This window comes from Typopeltis vanoorti, chromosome 5 (genome assembly GCF_054136105.1).
Source record: "Typopeltis vanoorti isolate ZY-2024b chromosome 5, IOZ_Tvanoo_1.0, whole genome shotgun sequence".
Taxonomy (NCBI): domain Eukaryota; kingdom Metazoa; phylum Arthropoda; class Arachnida; order Uropygi; family Thelyphonidae; genus Typopeltis; species Typopeltis vanoorti.
In genome coordinates, this window is record NC_143553.1 from 61,981,626 (window position 1) to 61,995,753 (window position 14,128).

General features: G+C 35.0%; 1 protein-coding gene across 2 annotated transcripts in view; it reads left to right on the forward strand.

Moving 5' to 3' along the window:
- LOC150106468 (cytosol aminopeptidase-like) overlaps positions 1-14,128 on the forward strand; it is a 245,362-nt gene that overhangs the window by 127,162 nt on the left and 104,072 nt on the right. For both annotated transcript variants that reach the window (XM_090393141.1, XM_090393142.1), the window contains one exon: positions 7,578-7,702. In XM_090393141.1, the coding sequence (XP_090249267.1) occupies positions 7,578-7,702 (125 nt within the window). The remainder of the gene's footprint in view (positions 1-7,577; positions 7,703-14,128) is intronic.

Genomic DNA, 14,128 nt, shown 5'->3' on the forward strand with positions numbered 1-14,128 from the left:
AGTACCTGCTCTTTACATCATAAAAAACCTGGTATGAATGAAAATTTAAAGAAGCCTGTGAAATTCTGATTTACCACCCTAATCTCAACAATAATGGTGACATAAAAAATTCCAAGAATTTGAATGGCACATATTCAGCCTACTTAGTTTCCAGCATACTTCACGACTTTTAAGCAATTTCAGTTTTTATTGGAAATTATTCTATACCAATTGGTTAGAATTTATATGTATACTTCATACTTTATATATATATATATATATATATATATATATATATAAATGTTGCTCTCCAGCCCAATTTAATTTTGTAACCTAATAAATAATAATAATAGGAGACTGACCTTGATATGAAGGTTGAAAGGTTGCGTGTTCATTTTGGTTTATATTAAACTAAAAGTTTGTTATAACATGGTAGTTATCTCCATAATTTTTCGTAATGTATTCCTTCCATTCCTGTGGTATCATTCCTGAGCTGAGACTCAAGTTATACAAATGTGTGAAAGGCCTAGCCAATTCAGCTGAACATTCCTTTAGCAAACAGACTGATATTCCATCTGTTCCTATTGACATATTCTTATCCAGGTTATGCAGCAGCTCTTCAACCTTATTTTCATGAACCTCTAACTCTTCATCCAACATAGCAGCAGCACTGTGCACCATGCTACATACACCTGGCTGATATATCTTAGCAAAGTGAGCACTCATTAACTGAACAATCTCCTTAGTTTCCGACACTCGTGTACCATCTGCATTCAATAAAGTTATTCTTCCACATTCATTCTTTCTTTTGCTTGAGGCATAATGATAAAATTATTTTGGATTGCCTTTAGCTTGCATGGCCAATTTCTTTTTGTACTCCGTTTTAGCTTTCCTCAATACTCGTTACTTTTCTGGCCTGAGCTTTATATATTTCATAACTTCTCTCATGATATTCTTTCCACATCATCATCATCTTCTTGTGGATCTCTTGCTTAATAAGGTTGCACATCCATTTCACTCCCAACCTATTTATTCTTCGAACACTAGAAATACATTGAGATACCACCTCATTTAAGCATGTTTCCAAAGATTCTCATGCATTGCTGACATTTTTTCCATTCAATAAATGATACCATGGGACCAAAGATAATATTCTCCTAAGTTGATCATAATTTCCAGCTTTGTAGTTCAGCATGTAGCCTGTTTTAATCGGAGCTTCATTACAAGTAGATGTTAGCTTGCTCCACCTTTGCAACGAGTTGCCCGGTGTTGTACTACCTTACCCAAGTCCTGAAGATACTTTCAGGTGCAAACTTTGTTTGCTCACACTTGGATAAAGGATTAAACTAATCATTATATTCTAACCAAGTGAAAAATAAACTTTCAACATCTTTCTCTAAATCCAGAGTAATTTAATAAAAAGGTGGGACACCGTTTGGCAACTCCTATAGGTAGAGATGACCTTGCTAATGCTTCTGCCTGGTATCTCCACTTGGGCCTGGCTCCCACTGAAGAGACCTCAATAAAGGTCAAAACTAGTCTGGGTAGTGGCCCTTCCCTTAATGCATAACATTATACATATCCGCAAGGAGATGTGTTTTGCATTATGGGAGATACTGAGATAGGAGTGATGTTAGCTTGCTCCACCTTTGCAATGAGTTGCCGGTGTTGTACTACCTTACCCCAGTCCTGAAGATACTTTCAGGCGCGAACTTTGTTTTCTCACACTTGGATAAAAGATTAAACTAAATTTATTAAAGTAGATACTTCCCAAGAAAGTACAGCATGATCACTGTCACCAATTGGTGGTAAAATAGCCATATTCTTGACAGAGATCCCTTCTGACGCTATGAGCAAATTCAATAGCCTTTGACCTCAAGTTCCTTCTTTCACATGCTATTTGAGAAAGTTGTCTCGCAACAATTCAGTAAATTCATCTTCCTTCTTATCATGAGATTCTCTTCTACCCAATCAATGTTTAGAAAATTAAAGTCAACCATAATGATCATTCGCTTGGTACCCATAAGGCTAAATTGGCGATGCATTTCTTTGTCCCCCTACAACTGAGCTGCCAGGTCTGTAGTAACACCTCACCATATATTTCATTCTGTTAACCTCCACTTCACACCAGATAGATTCAAACTTACCGCTACATGGAACATTGTTTTCTTGTATTTTTACTCTAACTACTTAAATCATCTGATATCATTAGCAGCACTCCTCCTCCTCTTCTATCTCTTCTGTCATTCCTAAAAATAGTATATCCGTTACACTCGATCCCACTTACCATATCTGATTCTGATAGCCAGGTTTCACTAATGCCAACAGTCTTAGGCCACATCGTATTCAATAAAGCAACAAACTCAACCCTTTTGTTTCTAATGCTCCTGACATTTGTCTGTTGACATAATAAATTACGACCTAGCTTATTCTTATAATTAGATATGCAGTCTACTTGGGCTTGTTCTAGAATTTTCTCTTTTCCCTTCCTAGACATACTTAAAAGGTCCGAACCCAAAGCATATTTTTTCACTCTTTCGCCACATACGTAACCATGTTCGACGACATTCATATCTTTATCACTTTTGCATACTATAGCTGAACTTTCACACACATTTTTCCCATTCCTCCCTTAATGATCTAGTTTCCCTGACTATCTGCATTAGGTCTCATACCAAGAAGTAATTTCTGCAGGTTTCTGATGCCAAATGAATTCAAGTGCAGGCCATCATTCTTATACAGATCTTTTCTGCCATCAAAAACACCCTCACATGTCTAAAAACTCGCATCCATATCTTCTACACAGCCTGCACGTGAAATCATTTGCTATCGTTGCCCTCCTTCTTATTTTTACTCTCTCACATTTCTTTCTCGCTTCTTCCAACAGACCTTTCATATCTTCTCTCATACTATATTTGTCACCACTTAAATTATTAGTACCTAACAGAACTACCATTGCTTTTACATATCTTTTTTGGTTTTCAATTACGTTTGTCATATTGTTAATTTTCACTCCCTGAAAACTAGAAGTGGTGACTCTCTTGGCAAGCGCAAATTTTAAAGTTGAGTCAACATACCATATTACCTCTTTTTTCTTAGATATTAACTGACTTACCTTGTTATTAATATTTTGATTACCAAGTTCAGTATTTCCCTGTCTGTTCTTATTGTGATCCTTTTGCTTATCCTGTCTAAGCTTAGTCAAACGTTTTTCCGCCTTTTCCAATTCCCTGATTGATTTTCTAATAATTTCTTTTAATGGAGCTATTTCTAATGTCAGCGTATCCTCAGATAAATTATTATCATCACTGCAGCAGTGCTTTTGTTCATCAGGAGAAACGCTCTCCTCAGTAGCAACAACTTTAGCTTTAGTCACTGCCTTGTTACGATGAGATTTCGGTGGCATTTTTAAGAGTAGTAAAAACTAATAATATTTCTGAAATTATGCTAAAATGCTTTAATACAGCAACTACACTAAAAAACTACAATAATATACTAAAAATGCAGATTTAAATCTAAGAAAACGCTTAATAAATCAAGAAAAATCACAAATCTTCAGAAGCTCTCTGACAATACGTCTTTTCACCTGCTCGCCTCGACACCAGCTAAAATATTTTATTTGTTGTATGGGTTCTCCATTCAGGATGCAGTTGATGTTTTCAATGTTTCAGCCTATTTTCATTGTCTTTGTCTTTTTAATGCTGATTTTCATACCAAATTTATTACAGCAGTTATTCACTTTAGTCAGGGAATCCTGCAGGCTTGTCCTGGATTTATTTAGGAGTATAACATCATCTGCATTAAGTAAATAGCTGAGATTAATATCTCCCATCTTGATACCACTTTCCTTCATAATGTGATCCATATAGATGATGAGTAACAGTGGAGATAATGTACACCCTTGTCACACACCTAACCTAACATCAAACCATCTTCCTGTAACCTCATTCAATTATAACTCCTGATTTACAGCTCAAAGAAAGACTATGTATTGCTTGTTATAATGTCCCATTTACACCACATAATTGGACTAAAACAGCTTTTCTCTTGACACCTTTTCATATACCTTTTCCAGATTTACAAAACTTAAATACAGGTCCTTGTTATATTCCAATGATTTCCAGGATTTTCCATTCCACTAATTAGGTAAACTGACTATAAACTGCATATAGTTAACAACATACTTGTGTCATAGCCTTAGCTGTTTTGGTCATAGTTTTAACTAATACCAACACTACCTCATTTTTCTCTTTCTCTCACTCATTTGCAAATTCACATATTTAGATACATCTCCATGGAACATTCTACAAGTAATGACATCATAGGGATAGCTCTCTACCCAAAAGAAATATATGCTATTTAAAGAAGAGATTGTTTTGTAGTGATCTGAAAAATAAGAGATAGTTGGAAGACTTTACTTTAATTTCATCCACCATCTCGACATAATCTCCCTCCCTTTCAATACATTTTCTCCAGCAGTTTTTTTTTCAAAATCATCATAGTAAAATTCTCCAGATTGTTTTGGAGATTCTGCTTTGACTGCTTATCATTTTCAAAATGAATCCCTTCAGATATCTTCAGTTCAGGAAATAATCAGAAGTCTTCTGAAGCCAAGTGCAGGCTGTAGGGAAGATGTTCTACAACTTCCAATACTGTCTCTTCAGTAGACTTGAAGTGAATGCACTGATGTGCAGCTTTGCATAGTTGCAAAAGCATAGCTATTCCTCAATTGAATATGATTCTTTCATTGTTTCAATTTTCTCAAGATCTTCACATTGCTGATTCTCGTAGACAGGCTTATACGTTGGTTATGCATTTCTAAATCACTTAGGGAATTGAACAATGTAGATCTGAATATAAATTAAATTATACTTTAATAAATATCTCCGATATTTCGGCAACGTCACATTGCCATTTTCAAAAGGAACTTACAAAAAAAGGCAAGTGCACACAGGCACTACAACACAGTAACTGAGAATGAAGATATGAAGCTATCGTTCTCCTAGAAGTCCTGATGGTGCCCTCTAGCGGGCTAAGTAGGTGTTCTTGGCTGTTGGTCTGTTGATGTATGCCTCCCAAATTTGGGGCAGTCGCATACAACCAAATTTGTTGAGGTTTGGGGAGTTTCTTAGGGCTGAGGCTGATTCCATAAATAGTCTTTCGAATTTGTATTTGCTACGGTGTATTACTGTAGCTTTCTTCCACCGTATTCTGTGGTGTCTGTCCAGAGCATGGTCTGCAAGACCAGAATGGCTGTACTTGTGAAACCGGATGTAGTCCTTGTGTTCAGAAATTCTGATATTTGCTGTCCTGCCTGTTTGGCCAAAGTACGACAGTTTACAAGTGCAAGGGACCTGGTATACACCAGGTAGGTCTAGGGGAAGTGGTTGGTCTTTGGTGGAGCGGATAAGGGATGCCAATTTTCTGTAAGGCCTGTAACAGAAGGTGAGGTCATGTTTTTTTAAAATTTTGGTAATTTTTTCCGAGGTGCCTCGGATGTAGGGAATGGTGATGGATTTAGAGTAATCTTTGTTGTGGAGGGGGGGGGTAGCCATTGGCTGAGAAGTGTTGAGGATGTGATTTAGTTCAGTGTTTAGGGCCATGTCGTTAGAACAGATTAGTTTAGCCCTGTTGTATAGTGTTTTCACCACTCCATATTGTTGTGAGGGGGGGGGGGGGATTGTTGGTGAATGTATCTGCCTGTATGGGTGGGTTTTCTATAAACTGAGAAAACCAAGGTTCCATCAGGCTGGTGGGTGACTAGTGTGTCTAGGAAAGGGAGGCTGTTGTTTTCCTCTTTTTCCAGGGTGAACTTGATTCTGGCGTGTTGGTTGTTTAAGTGTGTAAGGAAGGAGAGGAGTGTTTCAGAGCCATGTGGCCAAATAGCAAACACATCATCAATGTAGTGGAGCCATATGGTTGGTTTTTGTGGGGCAGAGGCTAAGGCTTTTCCTTCAAAGGTCTCCATAAAGAAATTGGCCAAGGGTGGGGAGAGTGGTGAACCCATAGCTGTCCCCTCATTTGTTTGTAGAATTTTCCCTGCCAAACAAAATAGCCTGAGTTCATTGTGAACTGAAATAGGGCTGAGATATCGGGAGAAAATTTAGCTTGGATTAGCTCTAAAGTTTCCTTGAGTGGGACATTTGTGAATAAGAAGGAGACATCAAAGCTGACCATTATGTCAGTATGTTGGAGTGTAAGGTTTTCTATGCTGGCTTTGAAGTGGGATGAGTTTTTTATGTGTGATGGTCTGTTGCCAGTATAGTGTGTGTGAGCTCTTTGGCCAAATGTTTAGCTAATTTGTATGTGGGGGAATCAATGCCATCCACTATGGCTCGTAGTGGCACATTTTCTTTATGTATTTTTGGGAGTCCGTAAATACGGGGGGGGTATAGAATTAAACGGCTTTAATCTGTTGGTAACTTCTACAGGCCAAGAAATAACTTTCTTAAGGAGCCTGTGAAATTTTCTGATTTGTGAGTTGGTGGGATTATATTCGATAGGGAGGTAAGTAGCCCGATCTAATAGAAGAGCATTAAGTTTACCTTTGTAGTCCTTTTGGTTAAGTACTACAGTTGCATTTCCCTTATCTGCTTTGGTGATAACTAATTCTTTTTATTCTTCATTTCCTGTAGAGCTTTAAATTCCTTGTTGGATATGTCAGACCTGTATTTAAATTTTGTAAACATATCCAACAAGGAATTTAAAGCTCTACAGGAAATGAAGAATAATAAAGAATTAGTTATCACCAAAGCAGATAAGGGAAATGCAACTGTAGTACTTAACCAAAAGGACTACAAAGGTAAGCTTAATGCTCTTCTATTAGATCGGGCTACTTACCTCCCTATCGAATATAATCCCACCAACTCACAAATCAGAAAACTTCACAGGCTCCTTAAGAAAGTTATTTCTTGGCCTGTAGAAGTTACCAACAGATTAAAGCCGTTTAACTCTATAACCCCCCCCCGTATTTACGGACTCCCAAAAATACATAAAGAAAATGTGCCATTACGAGCCATAGTGGATGGCATTGATTCCCCCACATACAAATTAGCTAAACATTTGGCCAATTCACACACTGTAGCTCAAGTTATTATTTAGATGAACAGGATTGAAGATGATTTTTCTCGCTAGTTCATCATTGCAATGGAAGATGTTAGTAGATTTTTCCCAGCAGACTTTGTGACTTTGGTTTTCATCATTAGGATTAGCCAAGAAAAGGATATGACTTGATAATGCACTGGCTTGCCTGTCTCTTGTAAGTAATGTCCCTCATGTTCTTCCATACACAATTTGACAGATTTGTCTGTCTGCCCAAAATAAGGAATATCACACAATATTTTAAATACAGCTTTAAATACAACTACAACGTTTTCATGCTAATTATGTATAGAGACTCTCTATGTTGTTCATAGTCTTTTAAGCTTCAGTGTTTAGTGTTTTTTCTTTTTTCTTTCTTTTATAATGTCACCTGATGAAGGCTGTTACAGGCCGAAACTAGTTGTGTTTTTATATTAAAACCTTTTTACTTAAATCTCAGTTCTAGTCATTCAATTCTTCATAAATATATATATATATATATATATATTTTTTTTTAGTGGAGGAATAGCTATAAAACCATCTGCTGGAATGGAACTTATGAGAGGTGATATGGGAGGAGCTGCATGTGTTGTTGGTACTATTTACAGTTTAGCTGCTCTCAAGGTTCCAGCCAATGTTATTGGTAAGTATATGTGGTGTTATACTCATGTTATGACATTCGTTATATATTTTATTTTCTGAGATAGCATATCAGAATTAAATATTAATTTCCATTAGTATATTTTGTTGTATAAAAATTGAGAAAATTAGGAAAGAGTTTGATTGTGTATGATTGGGAAGTGAATTTTTAAGTAGGTGATATAGATTTCATTTTAATATAGAAATTGATTCAGAAGAAGAAAAAAAAATAGAAATTGATTCAGAAGAAAAAAAAAAAATAGAAATTGATTTGACACAAGTTTGTAAATGGATCTTTTTTCTTTTTACTGATTTTTGTAATTTTTTTTAAATTGATCTTGGTAAATGCACTTTAGTTTTAATGTTAGTTTTTCTACTGCAGAGTTGTTAATAGGAATTTAGTGGTATTCAGTATCCTTAATTTCTATACTTTTTCTTTTATTGCAATTGGACATGTGTAAGAGATTTATGGATGCAACTACTATTTGAAACAGGTCATCATCTGTAGTGTTTATTATTATTTTTATGTAAATCTCATTCAAGAATGGTTGATAACATATACCACAATTAGTAGCATTGGTGGATTTTTCTATATTATATATATATGCAGAAATAACAAAACAGTTAATCCAACATTGCATAATGGTAAACTACAGTATTACTGACTACATAATCAAGATATATCTTCATCATAGAAAAAAAAAGGGAGTGGGTAAATTTACATTATATGAATAAGAAGTCTGAGAGTGTTGTTTTATATGCAAGTAATTTTATTATCTATCTTGTAATTTTAAACAGCCAGAGAATATACTTTAAGCTGGCAATTAGCTTAAGAAACATACACCAGAATATTCATTTAGTCCTGTTGCAGTAATTATCAAATGATTTGGTTTACAAGTATAACTGAAATTTTGTTGCTGGTGACCCATAATGGTCATCCAACTGGGAATCAAATGGAGTCACATTCATCATGTAGTCCTATATATAGGGGGATAAGACTTGCAGTTAGCCTGTATTGGATTATGGATTACAAATGCTGTGATACTATATTTGGATTCTCACTATAAAAGTAGCAGATGTGAATCCTTGAAATTTCCCTTTCACCCCCTGCCCCTTTTGCTTGCTATCTTTGAACTGTGGTTGTTCAAGGTGTGTCAGATTTGTGCAAATCATATATTTTGATTTTTTGAGTCATTTTTTTTTGTTGAAGTATAACTGGAGGCTTGCAGTTTTCTTTTTTTTTTTTCTTTCTTTTTTTTTTTTTTTACCATGTTGTGATTCATGTAATAATTTATGTATGAATATATAGCAATTAAGCTGAAAGAAACACACACACACTTTTTAGTTATTTTTAAGTTTTATACATGTGTAATTAAAAAATATATATATATACAGTAAAAGTTTCCTGCTATTTATACTTTTTTCCACCAGGGGACTGGAAAAAAGTGTAAATAGCAGGAAATGTAAAAAAAAAAAACAGTTAAAAAAATATCTTTGAATTGTGGTTGTTCAAGGTGTGTCAGATTTGTGCAAATCATATATTTTGATTTTTTTAGTCAACTGGAGGCTTGCAGTTTTCTTTTTTTTTTTTTTACCATGTTGTGATTCGTGTAATGATTTGTCTATGAATATATAGCAATTAAGCTGAAAGAAACACACACACACACACTTTTTTAGTTATTTTTAAATTTTATACATGTGCAATTAAAAAAAAAAAATATATATATATATATATATATATATACACATACATACAGTAAAAGTTTCCTGCTATTTACACTTTTTTCCATCAGGGGACTGATGGAAAAAAGTGTAAATAGCAGGATATGTAAAAAAAAAACATTACAAAAAATATCTTTGAATTGTGGTTGTTCAAGGTGTGTCAGATTTGTGCAAATCATATATTTTGATTTTTTGAGTAATTTTTTTTTGTTGAAGTATAACTGGAGGCTTGCAGTTTTCTTTTTTTTTTTTTTCACCATGTTGTGAGATTGAACAGAAGCAGGCAAAATAGCCATAAATATAATAATTTTAAAAAAAAAGGCTAAAAGATGACTTGCTGCTAGTATGTGAGTCTACATACTTGATTAGAAAATTTAATAACTGAAAATAAATGAATTTAGCATTATTTACATTTATCTATTTAAAAAAATCTTTAATTGTTGATTGTTTTTGCTGTTCGTTTTTTTTTTTGACATAGCGCCAGATTGCTTTGCATTGAGTTCAATGCTTGACCTGTTTTCTACTATTATGTTGAAAGTGGACATGGAGAGTCTAAGATCTTTTGCTAAATGCACACGTGTTCTGGCATGCCAATCTGCACATCGCAGAATTGCCATCTTTTCTTCTACCGAAATACATTTTTTTTTTTTTTTTTCACCATGTTACTAACATGGATAATCCACCACCGCAACTTGAAAGCAACTTTCAGATGCTAAATATTATGTAACAGAAATTCTGCAATATCAATTCGTACTGTGATTGAAAAATCACAGTATCGCTCATCACTACATTACTGCCTCAAGCGTGCAAGTCACCGTGATGGTGGAAACGAAACTTACAGCCGAAAGCAACGCCATCTGGGAACAGAAATGTGCATGTTTCTGCAGAAATCGATTCGAAAAATCAGTATTTCCACCCGAGAAAAAAACGCAAATCACGGCAAATCCACATCAAGTTGTTAATGACGGGAAAACAATATATCGTAAGAATAGGCCTTATGACGGGACCAACGGAAAATGACGTATATGGCAGGAAAACATAAATTGCGGGAACGTAAAAACGGGGTTTTACTGTATATATATATATATTAATCATACACAAGTTGTGCAGAACCTGTAATACGTTGGTGTTGTATGTGTTTACAGGGACTTCTTAAATGGCTAGAGATTTTAGTGTTTAAGGAACAGTTTATGAGAAGGCTGTGTCCTTCTCATAAGATTAGTACTAGATTAGTATAAGATTTGTCTCATACTGGAAAGTAAAAAGTGATGTCTTCAGTGGAAAAGAATGCCAAGTTTTTGGGCAGCTGAAGAAGTTGTGGATGTAAGGTGTTTGTTCTTGGAAAGGCCAAAGGTCAGTATTAGTTTCAGATCTTGTCTGGTGATCAGGGTATTATGTTGGTAAAGAAAGGTAAATTTGATATCTTTATTGTGACAAAAAGGTAAAAATATTTATTGGTAACAAAATAGGTAATCCTCATTTCCAGTGAGGATAACCTATATTATTCTCATTTCCAACGAAGAATATATAGATATTTTGCTTAACACATTGATTTTAGATCTTAATACTAGGAGTGTTTGAGCACTTCAAGGTTTGTTAAATAAATCAAAAGAAAGGAGTGTGCTCCCATCATCTAAAGTATGGACAAGAAAATCACTGAGAGAATATCATTTATGTATGGGAGAAAGAGGGTATATGGTAGAAGAGAGCTCCCACAGTACTCCTGCATTAGGGAATTTTGCAGTGAACAACTGGAGAAAAAAGTGGCTGAGCAGTTATATTAGTGGTATCTATGGTAGACCACAGAATGGCAATTTGCTGATCAGGCCTTCATTTCAATCCTAATGAAATGCCCTGGAAATGCCAACAGCACAGATTTCTTAAAATCTTTACATGTCCAGATGTTGATATAATGCAGGCTAGATCTAGTATGGATTTAGTGAAAAAATCCATACTGGTAGTCATTGATTACCTGGCAGACTTCAAGATGGTGAATAAGTTGAGTCTTAATGACCCTTTCTGTTATTTTAGAAAGGACTGAAGTGAGGACATAGGCTTGATAGTTTGATGCTGACACATTTACAATAATCTTCTACATCACTTTTACAATTGTAAGTAACGTTTGTAAAAAGAAGGATGTTATTTGGTATGGTGACTCTATAATAAAACATGCTATTGATGAGTGAGTTATAACTTCAAGTTTTCCTGGAGTGAAAATAAAGGATGCAATTCAAAAACAGAAAAGAAAAGCAAATGAAATCATAATTGTAGTAGGTACTAATGACTTAACTAGCGATAAGTTCAATACAAAATTAATAACGGAAAAAACTCAAGTACAAAGATTATTTAATAGTATAATTTTCGCCTGTGTGTCACAAGCATCTTCAGTACATATTAAGCTCAAATTAAACAATAACTGATAATTCCAAAAAGTGCCACCTAAGTAGCTGGTGTAAGATAACTAAAAAAAAATCAATACAATAAAAAGTTAGGAAAGATTAGCTGATTTGTAAAGTACTATCTCCCATAAAGGGGATAGACGTAAGCTCTCGGATCTGTTTAAGTTAGGAGAATGAAGTAGAGTTTCACGTTTCTTTATAAAGGCGTTCCTTGAGGAACATACTTTACAAATCAGCTGATCTTTCCTAACTTTTTATTGTATTGATTTTTTTTTATTTATTTATTTTTTAAAAAATAAATAAATTTTTTGGAAATTTATTGACCTTTTTAGTTATCTTACACCAGCTACTTAGGTGGCGCTTTTTTGGAATTGTCAGTTATTGTTTGATTTGAGCTTAATATGTACTGAAGATGCCTGTGACACACAGGCAAAAATTATACTATTAAATAATCTTTGTACGTGAGTTTTTTCCATTATTAATTTTGTATCGATATGTCTACTCACGGTATACCTCTTTTAAAACTTAGCGATAAGTTCAGTATGAGAGAGGATGTGAAAGGGTTGTTGGAAGAGGTGAGAGTGAAGAGCGAGAAAGTGAAAATCATCAGTATTTTACCACGATATGATAAAAATGAATTAAGAAGGGCTATGATGGCAAACAATTCGATGCGTAGGCTGTGTAGAAGGAATGGATGCGAGTTTTTGGATGTATGGTGTGATTTCAAGGGAAGATTGAATTTGTATAAGAGGAACAGCCTACACCTGGCAGTTGGTATCAGGAGTCTAGAAAAACTAATAACTGGTATGAGATCTAAAACAGAGAGTCGGGGAAACTGAATTATAAAGGGAGGAATGGTGAGAATGTGAGAGTAAGAGCAACAATGTTATATATAACTGTGTCGATGATGGGAATGGACTTTGTCATGGACATGTTGATGAGGCGAGAATGATTTTGACTTTGTGTTCATCCAGTTTGGACCCAGCAAATGTGCGCAAAGATATCTACATGTATAAGGCACTAGAGAAGAATAGAGAACTGCAGGTTGTCCAACTGTGTCATGCAGACTAGTATACAAAAGAACATGCAGGTAGATTATTATGTCTGTACACGAATGCTAGGAGTATCAGAAACAAAGGGATAGACTTTGTTGCCTTAGTCAATATGTTGGGACCTCAGATTGTAGGCATTATTGAGACCCGGCTATCAGAATCAGACATACTAACTGTATCAAGTGTAAAGGGTACATTATTTTTAGGAAGAAGAGAGAGGATAGGAGAGGAGGCATGCTGCTAATGATATCAGATGACTTGAATCCAGTTTAGAGTTGAGACCTGTGATTGTAGTACTACTAACAGTATTTCATGTGTCAGTGAGTTTGAAACCATCTGGTGTGAGGTGGAATCTAACAAGATTAATTACATAGTGAGGTGTTGTTACAGACCTGGTGGATCAGTTGCTAGTGATGAAGAAATGCATTACCAAATAGAAAAGATGAGTCTGAAAAGAATAATCATAATGGAAGACTTTAATTATCCAAGCATTGATTAGATTACAGTAGTATCTCATGAGAAGAATGAAAATGCATTTATTGAGCTGTTGCGGGACAACTTCCTCAAGCAGCATGTGATAGAAGGAATTCATAGTCAAAGAGTGTTAGATTTGATTATAGTGTCAGAGGGCTTTTCAGTTAAAGACGTAACTATTCTGCCTCCCATTGGTGACAGTGATCATGTGATACTCATGTGAGAATTGACTAAGTTTATGAATGTTCTATTCAGAAAAGGTTACATACTGAACTACAAAGCAGGAAATTATGACCAACTGAGGAGTATACTGAGTTTGGTGGAATGGGATCGGTTACTGGATTGAATAATATCGACAGTGCATGGGAAGCATTTAAACAATACTTAAAAGATGCGATATCAGAATGTGTCCCAAGAGTTCGAAGGACAAATAGTGTAGCAGTCAAATGGATGTGTAATCTTATTTAGCATCTCAGTTGGTCATAATTTCCTGCTTTGTAGTTCAGCATGTAACCTTTTCTGAATAGAATATTCATAAACTTAGTCAATTCCCCACGTGAGTACCTCATGATCGCTGTCACCAATAGGAGGCAGAATGGTTATGTCTTTAACTGAAACGCCCTCTGACACTATAATCAAATCTAACACTCTTTGACTATGAGTTCCTTCTATCACATGCTGCTATGCTAGAGGAGGTTGTTCCGCAACAGCTTTATGAATATTTATACATATCAAGTGTAAGAAAAGAATGATGTGGAAGGAATACTGGGTGCATAAGGATGA